At 44.6% G+C, this 24,403-nt stretch overlaps 2 protein-coding genes across 6 annotated transcripts in view; one reads left to right on the forward strand and one right to left on the reverse strand.

Moving 5' to 3' along the window:
- Nucleotides 1-20,232, reverse strand: part of PDE6D (phosphodiesterase 6D) — an 84,747-nt gene extending 64,515 nt beyond the window's left edge. For all 4 annotated transcript variants that reach the window (XM_060193799.1, XM_007520294.3, XM_060193800.1 and 1 more), the window contains exon 1: nucleotides 19,965-20,232. Coding sequence is in view for 1 of the 4 variants with exons in the window: in XM_007520294.3 (XP_007520356.2) it covers nucleotides 19,965-20,014 (50 nt within the window). In the remaining 3 variants the exon portion in view is untranslated. The remainder of the gene's footprint in view (nucleotides 1-19,964) is intronic.
- Nucleotides 20,233-20,671: 439 nt separating this feature from the next.
- COPS7B (COP9 signalosome subunit 7B) overlaps nucleotides 20,672-24,403 on the forward strand; it is a 31,585-nt gene continuing 27,853 nt past the window's right edge. Inside the window, exon 1 of one of the 2 annotated variants that reach the window (XM_060193773.1) lies at nucleotides 20,672-20,833. In XM_060193773.1, coding sequence (XP_060049756.1) covers nucleotides 20,827-20,833 — 7 coding nt within the window. In that variant the 5' untranslated portion in view covers nucleotides 20,672-20,826. Of the gene's footprint in view, nucleotides 20,834-20,857; nucleotides 21,265-24,403 lie in introns of those variants that run through there. The other variant, XM_007519486.3, reaches the window with a different exon arrangement.

The following is a 24,403-nucleotide window of genomic DNA, read 5'->3' on the forward strand; positions in this document are numbered from 1 at the left end:
AGAAACAAGCTAGGACAGACAGGCAGAGAGAAGCTTAGGGACTCCCCGTGCACTTCTGTGTGCTTCCCAGAAGCTCCTGATTGCAGGAGAGATACACCAGGTCTTTGACCCAGGTGTGTTCCCAGCGGGATCAGCCGCTGCTTCTTGTCAATGACCAGGAGGCACAGGGATTTCAGGAGTCCTTTCAAAAATCCACAGAGCCCCAATTTTTACCTAGTCTTTTTTTTTTTAAATGCTAAAATATTGAGAGGGAAATCAATTTCCTCAAATTACAATACTTCAAAAATAAAAAGTCAAAGATGATCCCGGCTTTCCAGTGGGACACATCTGTCATGGAGGGGCTTTCTTTGGTATTATTCCAACAGCCCGTTACTTCCAGGAATTGGGGAAGAGGAGGGGCTTCTCATGTTTAAACTAGAGTGATAAAGAACTACAAATAAAACTCTTACTTTGCCAGCTCTGGGAAATAGGAAATCTATAAGCTGCGAAGTAGAAAGGCAGCCTTGAACTGTAAAGCTAAGATGAATAAGTACTCGGGACAATGCATTGCAGCCATAGTGCATTGTAGAGACACAGCCTTTAAAGTAATTGGCGTGTACCACTCTAATCAGATCACACACTCTTTCCTGAGGCAGACAGGACAAAACTTCTCTTTGTTTTACAGATACAATACAACCAACACAAAAGTTGGACGGCATAAGCAAGTGACTTTCAGTCTGTCATAAAAATCCCTACTCTAAGTCAGCAATTGGCTCTGCTTTCTAGCTTAACTCTTTTTCAGCCACCAGGTTCCAGATGCTACCATGATGCCATAACCAGACTTCCCAGTGCAGACGACACCACCAATGTGTCCTGGAGCCCCACTTCCCCAGAGCCCCACCCCACTAGGGAAAGAGAGAGAGAGGCTGGGAGTATGGATCGACCTGTCAACGTCCATGTTCAGCGGGAAGCAACTACAAAAGCCAGACCTTCGACCTTCCGCACCCCATAATGACCCTGGGTCCATACTCCCAGAGGGATAAAGAATAGGAAAGCTATCAGGGGATGGGATGGGATATGGAGTTCTGGTGGCTGGAATTGTGTGGATTTGTACCCCTCTTACGCTATGGTCTTGTCAGTGTTTCCATTTTATAAATAAAAACTTAAAAAAAAATCCCCAGTTTAGAATGCCTCTAATACCTGCTTCTCTAGGTCATCAGATTACTTGAGTGGAACAACTTGTCCCTGCGACTTGATTTCCTCATTGATTATCCATTCACTGTATAATCTGAGCTGATAGTTTAACTCTCCCCTCAACTAGTCCTGGAGTCTGCTGTTTTCAAGAGGACTATTAAACCAGACAGCTCCTTAGGTAGCATGGGTCTTGAGTTCCAGATTTGAGCCCTGACACCATGGCACCAGAGGAATCTCCCATGCTGTGGTATCTCTTTCTTTTCATAGGTTTTATTTTGTATTTATTTATTTTTGCATAGAGACGTATATAAACCGAGAGGGGAGAGAGAGAGAGACCTGAAGCACTGTTTCACTGCTTGTAAAGCTTCCCCACTGTAGGTGGGGACCTGGGATTGACCCTGGGTCCTTGTGCATTGTAATGTATGTGCTTTACCAGATGTACCACCACTCAGCCTACTATCTTTTTTTAAAAAATTTACTATCTTTATTTTTATTTTTTTACATTTTAATTTTTCCCCCTTTTGTTGCCCTTGTTGTTTATCATTGTTGTTGCTGTTATTATTGTTACTATTGTTGTTGTTGGTTAGGACAGAGAGAAATCAAGAGAGGAAGGGAAGACAGAGAGGGGGAGAGAAAGATAGACACCTGCAGACATGCTTCACCGCCTGTGAGGTGAACCCCCTGCAGGTGGGGAGCCAGGGGCTTGAACTGGGATCCTTGCACTGGTCCTTGCACTTTGTGCCATGTGCACTTAACCTGCTGTGCCACTGCCCAGCTCCCTATTTTTATTTCTTTTCTTTTTTAAATATTTATTTATTAATTTATTCCCTTTTGTTGCCCTTGTTTTATTGTTGTAGTTATTATTATTGTTATTGATGTTGTTGTTGTTGGATAGGACAGAGAGAAATGGAGAGAGGAAGGGAAGACAGAGAGGGGCAGAGAAAGATAAGACACCTGCAGACCTGCTTCATCACTTGTAAAGCGACTTCCCTGAAGGTGGGGAGCTGGGGGCTCGAACTGGGATCCTTATGCAGGTCCTTGTGCTTTGCACCCTATTTTTATTTTTTAAAAAAACTTTTTTTAAAGTTTTTTTTTTTGTTTATTTATTGGGTAGAGACAGCCAGAAATTCAGAGGGCAGGGGGTGATAGAGAGAGACAGAGAGACATCTGCAGCCCTGCTTCACTATCTGTGAAGCTTTCCCCCTGCAGGTGGGGACCGGGGGCTTGAACCGGTGTCCTTGAGCACTGTAATATGTACACTCAACCAGGTGTGCCACCACCCAGCTCCTTATCTTTATTTATTGGAAAGAGAGCCAGAAATCTAGAGGGAAAGAGGTGAGAGGAAGAGAGACAGAGAGACACCAACAGCACTGCTTCACTCACAAAGCTTTCCCCCTGCAGGTGGGGACCAGGGGCTTGAACCCCGGTCTTTGCGCAAAATAATGTTTGTACTCAACCAGGTGCACCACCATCCGTTCCCAACCTACTATCTCTTATTCTATCTAAATGAAAGAGTGGATTGGGAGCAGTGACTTGTGCAAACAAGCACATTACCAACAACATAGAAGGTAACATGCGACTCTTAGTTCTGAGTCACAAATATTTATCTATTGATTGAAACTTCTAGCAATACTGAGTTTTTGATCCCCATTTTTTAAATATTAACTCCCCTCTAAAGCCCTTCCCTCTTTTTTTCATGCGATGTTCCTTCTTCCCTGTTACTTCCAGTTTAAATTTTTTTCTTTTCTTTTTTTTTTTTTTGCGGGGGTTATCTCTTGGGCTTCATGGTAATGGGGCCCAGGCTGGATCCTGGGCTGGGCATATGGCAAAACAGTGCATTATCCAACAGAGCTATTTTGCTGGCCCTACTCCCCAGTATCTTAAAAATTCAACTGTTCAACACCTACTCATCTTCCAAGATTCTATACAAATGACAATCCTGAAGCCTTCCACAACACCCCCGGCAGCAGTCACTTTTCTCAGAGCTGTCACAGCTCTGCATACTACTAGGCACTTAGCATGCTGATTCTTATCTATTTCTTGTTCTGTTAAAAAATGAGAGTTCTTTGGGTGTAGAAACTGGTTTATCATTTTGTATCTTTTTAAAAAAAATTTATTTAAGTTCTGTTCTGTTGTCCTTGTTGTCGTAGTTATTATTGTTGTTGTTATTGATGTTGTCATTGTTGGGTAGGACAGAGAGAAATGGAGAGAGGAGGGGAATACAGAGAGGGAGAGAGAAAGACAGACACCTGCAGATCTGCTTCACCACTTGTGAAGCGACTCCCCTGCTGGTGGGAAGCCGGGGGCTCGAACGGGAATCCTTATCCAGGTCCTTGCGGTTTGCGCCATGTGCGCTTAACCTGCTGCATTACCACCTGACTCCCTATCATTTTGTATCTTTTGGGTTTAGCAGACTGACTGCTGGCACTTTCAGATTCTGATTATGTAATATTCTGACCCTGACACAGATTTAGAGCTCAAATGAGTGAATGAACCCCTAGCAAGTAGAGTTCCACTGCCTTTGATCTTTGCATCTATTTCAAAGGCAAGAGCTTACAGTTTTATGCTTTTTTCTGTGAAAGTGATTAGGCTAGAATCTCAGATTTAGAGCATTTCCAAAATTTTTTTTTAAGCAAATGAGCTATGAACTTTCCTTCTCAAACAGAACTGTCACCCAGTTAGTGGGTCCTCACATGCTATAGTTATGCCTCTCTCTTATGATTCCTCTGTCTGTCCATCTCCCTATCTCCCTCCCTCCCTCTCTCCCCCTCTCCCATGTGACCTAGGGAGAAGGTGGTTATCTGCAGGCCAGGAACCAAATCAACTAGAATCTCAATCTTGTAATTCCCAGCCTCCAGAACTGGTGACAATTAGGTATCTGTTATGTAAGCCACTCAGTCTGTGGCATTTTGTTAAAGCAGTTCTAGAAGACCAACACATGGGCTTTCTTTCTTTCTTTATTTTCAAAAAGTCTTATTTTCAGGTAACTCTAGTTGTTAGAAAATTGTTCTTTTGGGAGTTGGGCGGTAGCACAGTGGGTTAAGCGCACGTGGTGCAAAGCACAAGGACCGGCATAAGGATCCTGGTTCCAGCCCCCGGCTCCCCACCTGCAGGGGAGTTGCTTCACAGGCGGTGAAGCAGGTCTGCAGGTGTCTTTCCCTCCCCCTCTCTGTCTTCTCCTCCTCTCTCCATTTCTCTCTGTCCTATCCAACAACGACGACATCAACAACAATAACTACAACAATAAAACAAGGGCAACAAAAGGGAATAAATATTTTTTTTTTTAAAAAGAAAATTGTTCTTTCTTCCAGGCTACACCATGTCTTCTGTATATATGAGGTGAAGAAGAACAACAGATGCAGGGGTTAGATAGAGACAGAGAGAAATTGAGAAGGGAGGGGGAGGTAGAGGGGGAAAGACAGAGAGACACCTGCAGCCCTACTTCACCACTCATGAAGCTTTCCCTCCTGCAGGTGGGGACCAGAGCCTTGAACCTGGGTCCTTGTGCACTGTAATGTGTGTGCTTGACCAGATGCGCCATTGCCTGGCCCTGAGAATCATTTCTAAATGAAAAAATTAAAGTGACTTAAACACTGAAGAAAAATATTAAACTTAAAGTCAGCAATATAGCAAACCAATCCAAAAACTTCCAGGTAGCATCATGGTATACTGCAGAAAACAACAGCTTGTAGAACAGAGAATCAAGGTTTAAATTAAGGTTCTGCCTTCATCTGAATAATAACCTCTTTAATTCTTAACCCTTATTGATTGGGTCATCAGAAAAGTCATGCCACATTTTGCATAGGATAATGTAGGTAAATATGTCACAATTTTTTTCAACTCAATATAAAATGGATATAGTAGTGTATAGCACTGTTATACTGAAATAATGTATCAAAGTGGTTTTGGAAAACTGAAAAAAAGGGCACTGGGAGGTAGTTCAGTGTACAAGTGTTGGATTCTCAGTCAGGAGGTCCTGAGTTCGATCCCCAGCATTGCACATGTCAGAGTGAGGCTCTTGTTCTCTCTGTTCTCTCATAAACCAATAACAAAGAAAACAAGAGAGAGATACCACAACACTGTTCCAGTGCTCAAGAAGCTTCCTTTCTTTTTTTTTTTTTTTTTTAACTAAAGAACATTTATTTGCTTTTCCACTAACACTTTTAGCTTGAGGACACAATGAACTATTGTCACCCCCCCACCCCCCACTCCACCTTATAGAAGGGTTAATGTAATGAGTATTATAGTAGGTATGAACAATTGGAAGGACTGGAACCAACATAAACTGACAAAGAATCACCTCCATCTAAAACATCATAGAAATGATTGAAGTAAAAAAAAAAAAAGTGGGAGAAAGGGGCAAGAGGACTTTAGCTTGAACAAGATCCTCACATTTTCTCTAACACAGTCTGTATTGGTTAGAATGTGCCACAGTGGAAACAGGGTTACCGCAATACAAAACCTTCACTATAGGAGGCTGTCCACATCTGTGTTCTGAACCCAACCCCATGCCCCTCATGCTTCCAGCTTATTTCCCAGCCTGTTGGGCCTGTCGACGAAGAATCACGTAGATCTTCTCTTTAATCCAATCTTTGTTATAAGGTTGGTATGTCTGGGTATCAGCTCGGTAAACAAGACAGCTGAGGTCTGCCAGATCATCAATAAAATCAAACAACTGAGTGATGTCGTATGTGATAGAGGGACTGTTGGGATTCATTCTTTTTTTTTTTTTTAATTTTTTTTATTTATTCCCTTTTGTTGCCCTTGTTTTTTTTTTTTTATTGTTGTAGTTATTATTGTTGTTGTCGTCGTTGTTGGATAGGACAGAGAGAAATGGAGAGAGGAGGGGAAGACAGAGAGGAGGAGAGAAAGATAGACACCTGCAGACCTGCTTCACCGCCTGTGAAGCGACTCCCCTGCAGGTGGGGAGCCGGGGTTCGAACCGGGATCCTTATGCCGGTCCTTGTGCTTTGCGCCACCTGCGCTTAACCCACTGCGCTACAGCCCGACTCCCTGGATTCATTCTTTTTAGATGCTCTTCGTACATTTTACAAACACCTTCCATGCATTCATTCACAGATTCGTAGTCTGCATAAGTTCTGCCTTCTGGCCTCTTGGTAGGCTGTACCAACAAAATGGTGTGAGACATGGCGCCAAACTCTTCTTTCGTTGCCCCTTTCTTTTTAAAAAGACTTTAAAAAATATTTATTTATTCATTCCCTTTTTGACTTGTTTCATTGTTTTAGTTATTATTGTTATCGTTGTTGTTGGATAGAATAGAGAGAAATGGAAAGAGGAGGGGAAGACAGAGAGGGAGAAAGACAAGACACCTGCAGACCTGCTTCACCCCTTATGAAGCGACTCCCCTGCAGGTGGGGAGCTGGGGGCTCGAACAGGGATCCTTACCCCGTCCTTGTGGTTTGCGCCATGTGCACTTAACCTGCTGCACTACCATCCGACTCCCTATCATTTTGTATCTTAGAATCCAGGATTCTATGCCGGTCCTTGCGATTTGCACCGACACCTGTGCTTAACCCGCTGCGCTACCGCCCGACTCCTGAAGCTTCCCTTCTGCATGTTGCTCCAAATGAAGGCTGAGGGGCTTGAACTCAGGCCCTTTTGAATGGTGAAGTGATGGCTCTACTTGGTGAGCTGCCTCCCAGTCCCAGAGTTGTACTCTCAAGCATGAGGTCTCAAGTTCAACTCCTAACATCACCTGTCAGAGCAGTACTCTGGCTCTCTCTCCTGACCTCTTTCATTAATAAATAAATCTTTAAAAAAAAGAAACTGAAAAAGACTGGGCATGTCAGATACTGTCAGGCTGCCAGCCTTCCTTGCTTTTTGACTATATTTATAGTGCCACTTATATTAGAACTATGTATGTTGAGCTCTGTAGACTTTATCTATTGGTACATTCAGAGGCAATAATCGGTCTCTGTGACACAGAATCGGTTCATCCATAATGTACTACACAAAGTACTTCATCAGTACTGGGCAGCCAAGAAAAGTTGGAAAAAAAAAGGGGGGGGAGGTAGGTGGGCGGCTGTGCACTGGGTTAAGCACACACAGTGTGAAACGCAAGAATTGAACCCCCAGCTCCCCACCTGCATGGAGGTCGCTTCATAAGTGGTGAAGCAAGTCTGCAGGTGTCTATCTTTCTCTCCCTGTCTCTGTTTTCCCTTTTTCTCTCAATTTCTTTCTGTCCTATTCAACAACAGGAGCAACAACAACAGTGGAAAAAAGATGGCTGCCAGGTGCAGTGGATTCATAGTGCTGGCACCGAGCCCCAGCAATAACAATGGAGGAAAAAAAGAGGAATTTTAATTACATCAAATCACACACACAAAAGTTTGGTCTCTTTTAGTTGGAAATAGGAGCTGGAAAAGAGTTGTTAATTGGGCCAGGTGGTGGCACACCTGGTTAAGTGCATGCTTTATAGTGTGCAAGAACCTGGGTTCAAGCCCCTAGTCTCCACCTATAGGGGGAAATCTTCATGAATGGTGAAGCAGGGCTGTAGGTGTCTCTCTGTCTCTTTCTCTCTCCATCTTCCCCTCCCTTCTCAATTTCTCTCTTTCCAAAAATATTAAAAAATAAATCTGAAAAAAAAAAGAGTTGTTAATTATCAAAGATTTGTGGGGCTGGAGGAGTATGTGAGTTCTGGCGGTGACCTGCTCTAATACCGTCTGACCTCCTTGTGGTTTCCCTCTGCACGACTCCTGATGGACAGGCCACTGTCCAACTGCCACTTAAAGTACTTTCTGAAAAAAAAATTTGGGGGGGGGTCAGGTAACTAATTGCTAGGCTAATCCTGTCTCCTGAGAGCCACAATAAACATGTTTAAATCTTCCTCTTTCCTCAGTTCTGCAATTATTTCAGGGGCTACTTGAGGGGATTCTCCTCTAGACCTGCTCCACTTTGCCACACTCCTTCACTGTCAAACTAAAGCACCTCCTGCATGTTCTGCACGTGGGTTTCCAGCTCCTTTACCATCAACAGTGAGTTTCTTTCAGGCTACCGAGATCCTTGTCAGGTGTGTATGTTTTCTTTTCCTCCCAGCTTCAAAATTACCAGATTAAAAGAAAATAATAGTTGGGGGAGATAGCATAATGGTCATGCAAAGACACTCTCATGTCTGAGGATCCAAAATCCCAGGTTCAATCCCCAGCACCATCATATGCCAGAGCTGATCAGTGCCCTGGTTAAAAAGAGAAACACACCCATCCAAAAAGATCTGTGTACACATATGCTCTTGGCAGCACAGTCTGTAATAGCCAAAACCTGGAAGCAACCCAGGTGTCCAACAACAGATGAGTGGCTGAGCAAGTTGTGGTATATATACACAATGGAATACTACTCAGCTATAAAAAATGGTGACTTCACTGTTTTCAGCTGATCTTGGATGGACCTTGAAAAATTCATGTTACGTGAAATAAGTCAGAAACAGAAGGATGGATATGGGATGATCTTACTCTCAGGCAGAAGTTGAAAAACAAAATCAAGAAAAGAAAACATAAGTAGAACCTGAACTGGAATTGGCATATTGCACCAAAGTCAAAGACTCTGGGGTGGATGGGAGGGAGAGTACAGGTCCTGGAAATGGATGACAGAGGACCTAATAGGGGTTGTACTGTTATATGGAAAACTGGGAAATGTTATGCATGTACAAACTATTGTATTTACTGTTGAATGTGAAACATTAATTCCCCAATAAAGAAATAAAAAATAAATAAAAAGAGAGACAGAGAGAATGCTGTTCTTGTTCTTGCAAATCCTGGCAATCTGAGGGTTTTCTTTTTAATTTTATTATTATTGGATGGAGATAGAGAGAAGTTGAGAAGGTAGGGGGAGATAGAGAGGGAAAGAGATGGAGAGACAACTACAGACCTACTTCACCATTTGTGAAACATCTCCCTGCAGGTGGGAACCAGGGGCTTGAACCCGTCCTTACACACTGTAATGTATGTGCTTAACCAGGTGCGCTACCACCTGGCCCCGTCAATTTGAGTTTTAAGTAATGGTTGGAACAATCTGCTAGAACAGATGGCCTTTAGCATTTTGTAAAATGCTGAATTCCGCTCAGGAATAGGGGCAGGCCAAGAGTTCTGTGGGTGCAAAGTGCTTTAAGTGAGGTCAATCTAACAAGAACAACCTTGAGCAGACCCCACCAGAGCACCAGTGTTAGCTCCCCCCCCCCCCCAGGGTTATCACTGGGCCTCGGTGCTGGCACTAGGAATCCACTGCTCCTGGTGGCCATTTTTTCAATTTTTTGGATAGGAAGAGAGAAATTGAGAGGGGAAGGAAAGAATAGAGAGGGAGAGAAAGATAGACACCTTACAGACCTGTTTCACTGCTTGTGGAGCAACCCTCCTGCAGGTCGGGAACCAGGGGCTTGAACTGGGACCCTAGTGTGTCCTTGTGCTTAACTCGGTGCACCACCATCCAGTCCCCCCACTGTTAGCTCTTTATCAAATGCAGTGATAATACAACCAGAAATCTCCACGAATATTTTACTGTGTTCTATAGAAGCTACTGTAACATTCAACTACAAAGCCACTGTATAATCCTGTAAAGGAATTTAGAAGGTCTGAGGGCTACAGATTATCTAATTATACTCCAAATTCCTCCCCAAAACTCTAGTACATAGCTCAACTGGTAGAGGACCAGCTTGGTATGTTTGAGGTTTCTGGTTTGATCCCCAGCAGTACATGAACTGGAATGGTATTCTGGTTTCCCTGTGTCTCATGTGAATTTTTTTTTTTTTTTTTTTTGCCTTGGGCTTGGTGCTGGCACTATGAATCCTCCGCTCCCAGTGGCCACTTTTCCCCTTTTTCTCCTTCCATTTTTTTTTTGTTTTTTAATTTGACAGCACAGAGAGAAACTGCGAGATGAGGGAAGGTAGAGAGAGGGGGAGAAAAAGATAGACACCTGTAGACCTGCTTCACCACTCATGAAGCATTCCCCCTGCAGGTGGGGAGCAGGGGTAGGGGCGGGGCTTGAACCCAGGTCCTTGCACACGGTGATATGTGCACTTAATCAGGTGTGCCATTACCGGGCCACCTCTCATGTGGAATTTTCTTTGTCATATGCAATAAATAAATCAAAGGCAAAGAGTAAATGGGACATCACATTCATTTAATCCATTCTGCAGGGTCCTTGTTCTGGGAAACAAAATACCAATCACAATCTATTCAATACATGAAGAGTAACACCTGTGATTTATCAGAATTTGGGCTGACAGACAAAAAAAACCAAAAACCTTAAGCTCATTTAAAAAACTTGACTTGGCATTTATTAGACAAAACTGACATTTAAGAAAAGTTCAACAGTTTACTATTGTTTCATGCTGTGCTAGGGAATGACCCAACAGCCTGTGTGATTTTACTGACTGGCCTCCCCAACACTTGATAGTATGTACTTAGAGAGATGGGGACAAGAGAGGTGGAGTCAGAGAGAAAGGAGAGGGAGACACCAAAGCACTACTATGATCCATCCACAGAGCTCCCTTGGCTGCTGTCTGCGGTGTTTCTATGTGGAGCTGAGGGTCGAATCAGGGTCCCATGTATGGGAAGCTGTGTGCTCTACTGCTCCAGTTTTCTCCTTGTCCAGTACAGGATTCTTAATAAGAAATTTAAGTGTCAGTGTATTGTACCAAATAAAAGGCTCTAGGTTGGGGGTGGGGGGGGGAGAGTTCAGGTCTTGGAACAGGATGGCAGAGGACCTAGTGGGGGTTGTATTGTTATGTAGAAAATTGAGAACTGTTATGCATGTACAAACTATTATATTGACTGTTGACTGTAAAACATTAATCCCCCCAATAAAGAAAAAAAAAAAAGAAAACTTTAGTGCTGTGGTATCTTTCTCTACCTCTGTCTCTCTCTATCTGACCCAGAGTGAAGCCCTAGCAACAACAGAAAGGAAACAGAACAAAATCTAAGCAAACAGAAGATTAAGGTCACCAAAGTTTCTTCCAATGAAGTGGGGACTTTCCTTGAACCTAGGTCCTGCACATGCCAAAGCAGTGCACTATCCAAGTATGCTATTTCACCAGCCCTAAGATAAATTGTTTTCATAAGATAATAAAAGTCAGGAGCCGGGCAGTGGCACATCAGGTTAAGTGCACATGGTACAAAGCACAAGGAACCGTTCAAGGATTCCTGTTCGAGCCCCTGGCTCCCCACCTGCAGGAGGTCACTTCACAGGTGATGAAGCAGGTCTGCAGGTGTCTATCTTTCTCTCCCCCTCTGTCTTCCCCTCCTCTCTCAATATCTTTCTGTCCTATCCATCAACAACAGCATCAGCAGCAATAACAATGGAAAAAAGATAGCCTCCAGGAACAGTGGATTTGTAGTGCAGGCACCCAGCCCCAGCAATAACCATGGAGGCAATAAGAATTTTAAAAAAGTGGTCCGGGAGATTACACAGTGAATAAAGCATTAAGACTCTCAAGCTTGAGGACCTGAGTTCAATCCCTGGCAGAAAATGTACCAGAGTGATGTCTGGTTCTTTGTCTCTCTTCCTATTGTTCTCATTAATAAATAAAATCTTAAGATAATAAAAGTTGGGGCAGGGTGGTGGCACACTAGATTGAGTGTACATATTACAGTACACAAGAACCCGGGTTCGAGCCTAGTCCCCACCTGCAGGGGGAAAGCTTTGTGAGTGGTGAAGCAGTGCTGCAGGTGTCTCTCTGTTTCTCTCTCTCTCTATCTCCCATCCTCTTCTCAATTTCTGGCTGTCTCTATCCAATAAATAAAGAAAATAAATATGAGATAAGAAAAGTCAAAGCCCTAGGTACTATGAGAAAGAGGGCTTAGGGGATCCAGGAGTAAACTATGGGAGAAGAAAGAAATAGTGGGACACAAGTAAGAGTGCTTTCAGAAAACTATTTAAGTCATAGTGTGATTCACATCTAGAAAATAAGACAAATATTAGGGATACATCAATGCTTATTGATCAAATCATTCTTTCAAAGGCAAAACAAATATATATTTTTTTCAGTAAGAAAAACAGCATGAAGAGTTTGGAAAAGTAAGTAGCTTTACAATGCCATCACTGCAGATGGAGGCTCAGAGTTTGAGTGCTCTGTCTAGGGTAATGATAGTGGAGGCACCAAGCCTGAGCCTGGCATCCATGCTGTTGCCCACTATTCTATGCTTTACAGCAGCCACATGTAAACTGCAGAGGTATTTCAGCTATTTTCCACAAGGATCTCTCTCTCCCTTTCTCTCTCTCTCTCTTCTCAGGCTGGGGAGACAGCATAATAGCTATGCAAAAAACTTTCCTGCTCTGAGGTCCCTGGGTCAGTCTCCAGCAGCACCATAAGCCAAAGCTGAGCAATGCTCTGGTCTTTCTCTAAAATTAAATACTTTTAAGGTCCTGGTTCAAGCCCCCAGCTCCCCACCTGCAGGGGAGTCGCTTCACAGGCGGTGAAGCAGGTCTGCAGGTGTCTGTCTTTCTCTCCCCCTCTGTCTTCCCCTCCTCTCTCTATTTCTCTCTGTCCTATCTAACAATGACTACAGTAATAACTACAACAATAAAACAACAAGGGCAACAAAAGGGGATAAAGAAATAAATTAAATTTAAAAAAAAGTTCCTTTCTTCCAGTAGTTGTCAATAAGAGCTGATAATACTGAATATTAGCAACCTTTCTAACACTTGCCAATTAATCGGGGGAGAAGTGATAGTTTGTCATTTCAATAAGTTTCAACACTTTTTTTTCCAGAGCACTGCTCAGCTCTGGCTGGCTTATGGAGGTGCTGGGGATTGGATTGGACATCTCTTAACACACTTGTATTTTACTTTAAAGAACTTAAAAATTTATGGGTGGGGGATATAGTATAATGGTTATACAAAAGACTTCCATGACTGGGGCCCTAAGGTCTCAGGTTTAAGTCTCCATACCACCATAAGCGAGAGCTGGGCAACTCTGGCTAAATAAAAAAGCAGGGGAGGGCTGGGCAGTAGTGTGCCCAGTTGAGAGTACGCTACCATGGGCAAGGACCTAGGTTTGAGCTCCTACTCCGCACCTGCAGCAGGGAAGCTTTATGAGTGGTACAGCAGGACTGAAGGTGCTTCTCTTTGTCTCTCCCTCTTTATTTCTCCCTCTCCTCTCTATTTTTATCTGTCCTAATAAAAAAAGGAAAAGAAAAAAAATGCCGGCCCAGTGGATTCATAGAGCTGGCACTGTGCCCTGGCAATTAAAATAAAAAAAAGCATTTGTTAACATAAGACAGAGAACTAGAACAGCACTCTGGCACATGGGATCCTAGAGACCAAACTTGAGACCTAAAACTTTCAAGTCCAGTGTCCTACTTTCTGCTCTACCTCCAGAGCCCTTTGCATTTTTTTTTTAAGCTTTGTTTTAGTTATTTCATGAAAAAGAGAAGGGAGAGAAGCTAAAGCAGCATTCCTCTGGAGCTGGAGACTGAGCTCTGCCTCCTGGGTGACTGCTTTTCTTTCTTGCTGTCTACTACTGGGGTTTCACTGCTCCAGGGTGACTTTTCCAGAAAGAAGATAGAGACAGACAGAAAGCCACCATGGCACCCAAGCTTCATGGCATCTAAGCTATATCAGTGTACATAGAAAACAAACACGGGGAGTTGGGCTGTAGCGCAGCGGGTTAAGTGCACGTGGCACAAAGCACTAGGCCTGGCATAAGGATCCTGGTTCGTGCCCCGGCTCCCCACCTGCAGGGGAGTCGCTTCACAGGCGGTGAAGCAGGTCTGCAGGTGTCTATCTTTCTCTCCCCCTCTCTGTCTTCCCCTCCTCTCTCCATTTCTCTCTGTCCTATCCAACAAACACGAAATCAGTAACAACAACAAAGCAACAAGGGCAACAAAAGTGAAAATAAATAAATATTTTTTAAAAAAGAATAAGACAAAAAGAAAAGAGGAAATCATGATCCTTTCCTAGGGCATTCTGCAAGCTTTTTATATTAATTTAATTTAATGAAGTTACACATTTATGTTGAAGAAAAAATGACTTGAATATACTCTACACTAGAAAATTAGTATAAGAGATCTGTATCTTTGTCCATTAAATTCCAGTAGATTGTGAACAATGCAGGTGCTGGGGTACTGACATCCATGTAGTTTTTAGGGTTAGGGTCATAACTTTGTTGTTGTTGTTGACCAAAGCACTGCTCAGCTCTGGCTTATGGTGGTGTTGGGGATTGAACCTGGGACTTTGAAGCCTCGAGCATTTTTGCATAACCATTATGATATCTAGCCCCACCCAAGTCATGTAAGTTTGACTCTAAAACCTTAACTCTTAGTCTTCTGTTGACCAGAAACCTTATTGGGGATAGAAATAGTAGACTAGTATTTAATTTATATGCTACATGTATTATTATATACTGTACTTTGACAATGAAGTAAACCAGATTAGGGAAAGTACTATATTTTTCCCTTTTGTTGCCTTTTTTTTTTTTTTAATCATTGTTGTGGTTATTATTGTTGTTACTGATGTCCTTGTTGTAGGATAGGACAGAAAGAAATAGAGAGAGGAAGGGAAGATGTGTGTGTGTGTGTTTAGAAAGATAGATACCTTTTCTCATGTATGACATTCTCACAGGAGTGAAGTGGTATCTCATTGTTGTCTTTATTTGCATTTCTCTGACAATCAGAGACTTGGAGTATTTTTTCATGTGTTTCTCGGCCTTTTGGATCTCTTCTGTGGTGAATATTCTGCCCAAGTCCTCCCCCCATTTTTGGATGGGGTTATTTGTTGTCTGTTGTTGAGTCTGGCAAGCTCTTTATATATGTTGGTTATTAAACTCTTATCTGATGTATGGCATGTAAAAATATTCTCCCATTCTGTGAGGGGTCTCTTAGTTTGGGTAGTGGTTCCCTGTTCACTCTGCAGCACTGCATATTCCAGAGTAGTGCTCTGGCTTGTCTAGCTCTCTTTCTTCCTCTCTACCTCATGTGAAGTATGCCTATATACAGTAAACTAAATCAATCTTTTGAAGACACCTCTGGAAGGTAATATTACTCATTCGTTTTTGTGTCCTTCAGTGCAAATATACAGAGAGCATGAGATTCACAAACACAGTCTCCCCATCGGCAATTTAAAACTGTCAACTTCCAAAGCTTTGTGGGAGCATTACATCCGCCACCCCCCAAGTAGTGTTTCATTCATAACGTTAATATACAACCAGGCAATGTTCTGCTCTGAACAAACAGGAAAGAAATGCAAGATTCTTAGTGGTATGAGCTCAAAGAGGGTGTGGTGGAGATGACATGCAAAAGAAACCTTACAAATATTTTGGTTCTGAAATAACTTAAGGCAAACACAAAAGCTTGCATTGGATTTTCTTAGACAAAGATTACCTCTGATTTTCTTAGCATGTTATTCATACTTGCTGAGTATCTATTATGGGAATAAAATGTGTATAAGAGAGTCTCAAATATTTATAAGGACCTTACAAAATGACTATAAACACATACACTCTGCTCATGAAGTATCTGCCCTATTATAAACTATAAACTCATACTATGCAACTTTAATAGTACCAAATATACTATTAAAAATTAAGACACATCATACTGCATAATGCTATACTATATAATGCTGTACTACACAACTATAATACTATCATACGATAAGCCATACTTTAGTTATACTGAAAACTATAATTAAACCAAGTGGGTACAGAAACAAGAAGAGAAGCTTGGGGAGATAATGGTTCTGTAAAAGATTTTCAGGCCTGAGGCTCCAAAGTCCCAGGTTCAATCCCCAACACCACCATAAGCTGGAGCTGTACAGGGCTCGGGTAGCTCTGTGTATCCTTCTGTCATTAAAATATTTATATTAAAAAAAAAAACAGGAAGAGACAAGTGAATTAATGGGACAAATATTCCAAAATGAAACCTTTATCTTATAGAAATTTAGTTTATGGATGGGTGTTTCTCTCTGTGTCTTTCTCTGCATCTCTCTCAAAAATAAAATAGATAAAAAAGAAAAGAAAAAAAAAGAAATTTAGTTTATGGCTAGTTTATGGTGGCGAACCTGGTTGAGTGCACGTTACATTGCGCAAGGAGCCGGGTTCAAGCCCCTGGTCCCCACCTGCAGGAGGAAAGCTTCACAAGTGGTCACAAGTGGTGAAACAGTGTTGCAGGTTCTCTCTGTCTCTCTCTACATATCTCCTTTGCTCTCAATTTTTCACTACCTCCATAAGATAAAAATATAAAAAATGTGTGCACTCAACAAGATGCCACTGCCCACCCCCTTCTCCTAACTTTCCCCTCCTTTATTGGGGGGGATTAATGGTTTACAGTAGAAAGTAAAATACAGCAGTTAGTACATGTGTAACAGTCTCAGTTTTCTACATAACACTTTAAACCCCCACCTACGTCCTCCTCCGCCATCATGTTTCAGGACCTGAACACTCCCCACCACCCCAGAGCACTTTACTTTGGTGCAATACACCAATCTAGTTAACTTTATTTATTTATTTTACTGGAGCTCTGGCTTATGGTGGTGCAGGGGATTGAACCTGGCACTTGGGAGCCTCAGACATGAGTCACTTTGTTATAACTATTATTTCCCTCCACCCTCTCAGCTAACTTTTTAATGCAACTGCTTTTCTTGTCATTTCACTAACTTTGGGCCAAACTTTTCCAGAAAGTCTGTTTCTTAAGAAGGCAGCTCTGGTCATTGCTCTATGACCAAAATGCCTAAAAACCTATGCATTTCTTGAGGTATTAAAGATATCACTGAAGTTAATTCACCTTCCCAGAAGTGGAGTGATGCATAGTGTTTCTACTCTTTTCTATTTTTGTTCCTTAGCCTCTTTCTCAACAGGTTCAAGAGATAGGACTGAAAGTGAGAGGCTCAAACTTTCCCTTTCTGCTTTAAGTCATCAAAAGGGTTTGGGTAACAGTTCAGCAGGTCAAATCACAGGACTTGTTTACCTACGGGCCTCGGTTCGATGCCCAGCACTTAGCAGTGTTTTGGTTGCTCCCTTTCATAAAAATAAATTTTATTTTTTTCTTCCAGAGCAATGCTCAGCTCTGGCTTATGGTGGTAGAGGGGATTGAATCTGGGACTTTGGAGGCTCAGGCATGAATCTTTTTGCAGAATCATTATTCTATTTCCACCTTCCTTTTTTTTCAATAGTTAAAAAGTCTCTTCCTGGGGGTTGGGCGGTAATGCAGTGGTGCACATGTAAACATGGCGCGAAGCGCAAGGACCGGAGTAAGGATCCTGGTTTGAGCCCCTGGCTCCCCACCTGCAGGGGAGTCCCTTCACAAGCGGTGAAGTAGGTCTGCAGGTGTCTATCTTTCTCTCCCCTTCTCTGTCTTCCCCTCCTCTCTCCATTTCTCTCTGTCCTATCCAACAACAATAACAACAATAATAATAACCACCACAACAATAAACAAGGAAAACAAAAGGGAAAAAAACAGCCTCCAGGAGCACTGGATTCGTAGTGCAGGCACTGAGTCCCAGCAATAACCCTGGAGGCTTAAAAAAAAAAAAAGGCTCTTCTTAAATCCATAGAGATAGTTCAGCATCTACAAGACTTGCATGTCCGAGGTCCCAGGTTCAGTCTCCATAAGCCAGACCTGAGCAGTGAGTGATCTCTTTCTCTTTTAAAAGAAAATAGCCAGAGAAGTGGCACAGTGGGTAGTGTTGGGACTCTCAAGCAGGAGGTCCTGAGTTTGATTCCTGGGATTGCATGCACCAGAGTGATACTCTAGTTCTCTCTTTCTCTCCCTCCACCCACTCTCATTAATATTAATAAATAAATGGGGGTTGGGTGGTGGCTCACCTGGTTGAGCGCACGTTATAATGTGCAAGGACCTGGGTTCAAGCTTCCAGCTCCCACCTGCAGGAGGAAAACTTCACAAGTGGTGAAGCAGTGCTGCAGGTGTCTATCACTTGCTCTCTTCTTGTTCCTCTCAATTTCTGGCTGTCTCTATTAGATAAACAAAGATATTAAAATCTTAAAAAAATAACTAAATAACGTTTGGGCTGGGGAGACAGCATAATGGTTAGGCAAAGAGCCTCTCATGCCTGAGGCTCTGAGATCCCAGCTTCAATCCCCAACATCATTATAAACTGGAGCTGAGCAGTGCTGTGACCTATTTGATTAAAATAATAATTAAAAATTAAGACAGACTTTTTAAAAAGACCCTTCTTTGCTAATTTCAACCAGCCAGCAAAGTTGTGCCTGACAGCTCTCAATCATCCCTCACTTACTGTATACTGTCATGTAACAGTAGAAATCACTCAGGGCCGGGTGGTGCACCTGGTTGAGTGCACATGTTACAATGCACAAGGACACTGGTCCTCCACCTGTGGGAGGAAAGCTTTGCAAGTGGTGAAGCTGGGCTGCGGGTGTCTCTCTGTCTCTCTTCCTCTCTACTCCTCCTTCCCTTTTGATTTCTGACGGTCTTTATCCAATAAATAATAAAGATAGTAATAGTAATAATAAAAGAAAACATTTAAAAAAAAAAAAAAAAAAGAGCTCGAAGCTTTTGAGCACTTCAGCCACCCTGCGTACTTCCAGGCTCCACCAGGAAGCAAACCCAGAAAAGGTCCCTGAAGCGATAAAAGCCACAAGGGTCGCTCAACTTCACTGCAGGAAATTATTGAAAAGTTTCTCACGACTGATAATTACACAAAAGTGAGGAAGCCTTCAGTTTTTTTTTTATAAAACACACACACATACACACTGCAGGCCAGTTTCCACCTGAACACTTGCATTTGAACATCCAAGACTTCTTCCCACAACTTTTTCTTGTTTTCTTTTGGGGGGTGGTGGTGGCAGGCATATTCTAAAAATCCACTTCCACCCTGGGATCGGATTGATGAGAGAGCGGTGGAGTTTGGCAGGAGTGACCCGGGCACAGAGAGAAGCAGCCCTGCGCCCCATGTTCTCACTAACCCCTTTGGTGGGGGGTGTAGAGGGATGACTGTGCTCATCGTGGACCCGAAGAAAGGCAAAGAAAGGCGGCACTGCACCGCCCTGCGCGCACGGGTGTAAGAAGAGATTAAGGTCAGCCAAGCTGCCATGCTGAGAGGCCTTTCCACCGCGCCCCCTCGCCTCGCGGGGCTGCAGGCGACACGCCACTCAACCCCAGTCCCTTCGGGGAGCCGGTGGCACGGGGGGGGGGGGGGGTGTCCCCAGAGCAGGCCTGGATCCTACCGTGTCCCCCGAGTAATGAAGCAATTGCTGGACAGCTCCGCCGCGTCCAGGCGCCTCGCGCCCAGGCTCAGGCTCCCCACTCGGCTGCAAAGAAAACTGGGGGGCTTCAGGGGGAGAGCAGACACCCTGCCCTTGCCCTCCTGAGTCCAGGGCGGGGGGAGTTTGGAGGAGGGGGGCCGGGTCCCCGGTCGCCCCACGTTCTCGGGCTCCGACCCTGAAGCAGCCACAAGTGAGGAGCGGAAGTTGTGGGAACCGCCGGGGCCCCGGGAGCCGCCCCCCAGCACGTGCATCGGCCCCACGCGAGGTCGCCCGCCCCCGGGCACTTGGCCCGGCACCCCGGGGGGCTTCGGGGTCACCCAGCCGGGCCCCCTCGGCCCTGCTCCGCTGACCATCCCCCTCCTTGGCCTCTGGGTGCGGACCAGGGCTCGGACCCCAGCTGGTCCCCTCCCAGCCCTTGCAGATGCCGGCGCCCGGCGCCCCTCGCAGACCGGTTCTTGGGGTTCCCCGTCTGCACCCCCGGAGGCTCCGTCAACGTCCTCCCCGGCCCTCCACAGGGCGCCCCGGTGCCCGGCTCCAGCGCCCGGGGATCCCCGCTCCATGCCCGACCTCGCCCCCCGGCCCCCAGCTCCCGGGCGGATACAGTTTGAAGCCCCTCAGGATCTCCCGGGCCCGCTCGTCCTTGGCTGACATGATGCGGCGGCCGCCGCCGCCTGCGGCTGTTCCTACGCCGGCCCGGCCGGAGCCTCGCAGACGCTGCGCGGGAGGGAACCGAGGACGGAGCCGCAGCCCGGCGGGGAGACTGCGGGCGGGCGGGAGAGACTCGGCGGCGGCAGAGGCCAGACCCGGACCGGCCTCTCCTGCCCTCAGCTCCCGCTCCTGATCCCTCTCCTTCCCCTCAGCGAGAGCGCCCGCCCCTAGGCCCTCCCCACAGCCAATAGGAAGCCAGCTCTGCAGACGGGCGTCCCGTCCAGCCAATGGGAACGTGCAGCGGCTTCGCTGGGGGACGGGAGCGCCAGTGGGAAGGGCCTTTCTCGGGAAGTCCCGTAGGGCACATTTTTTTTTTTTTTTTACTCGGCGTGGTTGCCTAGAGTCTGCCCCAGTGGAGCTTGGCTCCAGCTCTGCAAAGGCTCAAGGGACCCGCCATCCCCGCCGCCGCTGAGCACACTAGGGCTCCATGGAGGTCGACGGCGGGGCGGGGGTACCCTGTGCGATGTGCCCGAGACTACATTTTCCAGCATGCCAGGGGCTCCCGGGGACCACAGATCCCGGCATGCAACAGAGTCCCTGGAACTACAAATCCCAGCATGCCTAGCACACCAGTAACTTAGGCTCCAGTGTGCCGCGCAGTGTGTGCAGATTCGCAGACCCGCTGGCAGTTTTGGGGGTTGTTTTGCAATCCGGAAACTTGACACCATGCGGGAAGACCCTCTTCATCCACAAAAGAAGATGACAGCCCACGGAGATGTAACTTCTGTTGACAGGGAACGCAGCAATCTTCTGCGATGCAGGGTAAGGGCTGCAACCCGCGAGCAGAAACACTGATCAAACCATGAAAGATAACATAACAAGATGACTACTGCAAATAGTCACGCTGGTTTGCTAGTCTTGGGAGGCCTTTGGCGTGTTTTGCAGAGGATTCTGGTGTGCTCTTGCCTGGGGATGGAAGAGACATCGATCTGTGGACTCAGAATAGCAATCCAAGAAGGCATTTGGGAGAATTTTGCTAGCCCAACCCCTGGTGTTTCACAGATGAAGAAACTGAGGCCCTGGAGACTGTCCAGGGGGTCACAGCAAGTTGGGGCAGAGTTAGACCTGTCTCCTAGCCCGCAGTGTGGGCTCATTGCGCCACACTGGGGTCGCGGTATTTTTAGCAGCTTAAATAAGAAGAGATGATTAGTGTCCTTGGTGAAGTTTTCTCATCCAGGTTGAAACACCCAGAGGTGAGTTAAGTGTTTATTTACTGGTTTTCCTGCACGTGAAGTGGTGTGATGTTGGTTATCTTCTGTCCTGATAGGACTTGGTGTTTTGATTTGCTCTTTGTTTACTACTCAAGGTGACATTTAGTGTGATTTCAGGAACTAAGTAAAACCTCAGTGTAAGCTGAGTTTTCCGTGGAGACCTCTAATCTTCTTCCCTAGGCCTTCCTTCCTTTTCCTGTCCCCCTGTCACCCTTCTGGGCACCCACCCAATTTTCCCTTCCCTGTACTTCAACAAACAGCTATTTCAGTTTTTGTTATTTACCAAGCGCTCTGTTGGTAAAGGGTAAAAGACGGTGTCACTGCCACCAGGAAGATAGCTATCTAGTTAGGGAAATAAGGGCCCGCCACTGAGGCCCAAGGTAGACTGTAGTTAATGGCACAGAGGAAATGACGCAGAATGCTACAGAGGTCTTGGTTGCTGGCAAAACTCAATGGAGAAGTTGATGTCTAAACAGAGGGGCGTTTCCTGTGTTAAACCATTTTATTTGACATTTTTTCTGGTTAGTAAGATATAATGTACATACAATAGTGGTACTTTTTTTGCATCTCCATACACCCCTACCACCATCCAAATCAAGGCAGAGAACATCTGCAGCAGATCTGCCCCTTTCAAGGGGCACCTCCTCCTCCTGTCCTGAGAACTGCTGTCCTGGTTTCTGCCACCATGGGTCAGTTTTGCTGTTGAATTCTTTTCAACATAACTGAGTCCGGATTTATTTGTTCGGCGGTATCTATACTCGCCTGAGCTCTCTGTAGCAGTGATTTGTTTTCCTTAGGTGCTGAGTAATTAATACTGCATGTGTACTGGCACTTTGTCGGCACTTGAGGGGCTCTGATTTATTGGTCAGTCTTTGGCTTTGATTGACAAAGCTGCAATGAGGCTTTCTTCTTCTTCTTCTTCTTCTTCTTCTTCTTCTTCTTCTTCTTCTCATTCTTCTTCTTCTTCTTCTTCTTCTTCTTCTTCTTCTTCTTCTTCTTCTTCTTCTTCTTCTTCTTCTTTTGTGTGTGTGTGTGTGTGTGGACTTGTGCATCCTTCAGTAGGAAAGGAGTGGCTGTCTTGTAGAGTGTGGATTTGACCAGTAATATTAGACATCAACAGTTTTCCAGAGTGGTAGAACCAATTTTCATCTTCACCTACAATGTAAGAGGGTTCTGGTTGCCTCTTATGTATGTTCACACATGGAGTGGTCTTTGATTTCAGTGTTTTCACTTGAGTGGGCCCTTTAAGTCTTAATTTACTTCTCCTTTATTGCATACCTTTTCATATGCTTATTAGCTGTTTGAATTAAAGCCTTTTTACCTACTTAATTTTTCTTTTTTTTTAAATTTATTTTTTATTTAAGAAATGATAAATTAACAAAACCATAGGGGTAGGAGGGGTACAACTCCACACAATTCCCACCACCTAATCTCCATATCCCATCCCCTCCCCTGATAGCTTTCCCATTCTCTATCCCTCTGGATAGACCCAGGGTTGTTGTGGGTTGCAGAAGGTAGAAGGTCTGGCTTCTTTAATTGCTTCCCCGCTGAACATGGGCGTTGACTGGTCGGTCCATACTCCCAGTCTGCCTCTCTCTTTCCCTAGTAGAGTGGGTCTCTGGGGAAGCAGAGCTCCAGGGCACATTGGTGGGGTCTTCAGTTCAGGGAAGCTTGGCCAGCATCCTGATGGCATCTGGAACCTGATGTCTGAAAAGAGAGTTAACATACAAAGCCGAACAAATTGTTGAGCAATCATGGACCCAAAGGTTGGAATAGTGGAGAGGAAGTGTTAGGGGGATACTCACTGCAAACTCTAGTGTACTTCTGCTTTCAGGTATATATTTTGCACTAGTTAATGGATAAGTGTGAACATATGCTCTCTCTCACAGAACCTGGGCTATATCTAGGTTTTGGGACTTTGTTAGAAAGTGAACCACCTGAGATGGAATTAGAGAATACTATGAAAGGAAAGGTCTCACCAGAGTAATGAAGCTGAAGGGTTGTCTTTTCACACCTGAAGTCTCTGGACACAGTCTGAGCTGAAGCATGTTGAGGTGGCAATCGTTGCATTGATTAGGTTGCTATCGGCAGATGCAATATTATTTGATATGGATGGGGAGAGGCATGCGGGAAAGTGGGCCCTATCTTAAGGTTCCAGGACTGGGGGAAATATAGGCTCTCTAGTGGAGATGTGAGGTTCCTATTGTCTTAGGGTTCAAAAAGACAATGGATAGTTAATATTATCATCACATTATTTGGTAATTGGGTTAACTTTGAAAAGTCCTTTTGTTAGAGTTTGCTGTATAGTACCCAGTATCTTGTATGTAGCTGTGCCATTGGTTACTTCTGATCTACTTGGTCTAGGCTTTTGAGAGAGTCCGCATATCAATTACACAGCCTATATATTAAAAAGACTCAGTCTGTGGTTTAAAAACTTCGAGACATACAATTAATTTTCCCCCTCTCATATTAATTAACTAGTGATTTATATGACTACACTTTACTAGGAGTGTACATAAACACCATTCCCACCACCAAAAGACTGTGTCCCATCCCACCCACCCACCCCCACCCCCACCCCCCACCGGCCCAGGAAGCTGCATGTCTACCCCTCACCACAGGGTTTTTACTTTGGTGCCCTACTCCATATTTAGTCAAATCCTGCTTTTAGTTTCCCTTTCAGATCTTCTTCTTAATTTTTCTTAATAAATATTTATTTATTTTCACTTTTGTTGCCCTTGTTTTTTATTGTTGTTGTAGTTATTATTGTTGTTGTTATTGGTGTCATCATTATTGGATAGGACAGAGAGAAATGGAGAGAGGAGGGGAAGACAGAGAGGGGGAGAGAAAGATAGACACCTGCAGACCCACTTCACCACCTGTGAAGTGACTCCCCTGCAGGTGGGGAGACAGGGGCTGGAACTGGGATCCTTATGCCAGTCCCTGTGCTTTGCGCCACGTGCACTTAACCTGCTGTACTACCACCCGACTCCTGCCTACTTTTTTTTTTTTTAAAGAATTTATTTATTCATGAGAAAGGTAGGAGAAGAGAGAAACAACCAGACATCACTCTGGTACATGTGTTGCCAGGGATTGAACTCAGGACCTCATGGTTGAGAAT

The sequence above is a fragment of the Erinaceus europaeus genome, chromosome 7 (genome assembly GCF_950295315.1).
Source record: "Erinaceus europaeus chromosome 7, mEriEur2.1, whole genome shotgun sequence".
In the NCBI taxonomy this organism is placed as follows: domain Eukaryota; kingdom Metazoa; phylum Chordata; class Mammalia; order Eulipotyphla; family Erinaceidae; genus Erinaceus; species Erinaceus europaeus.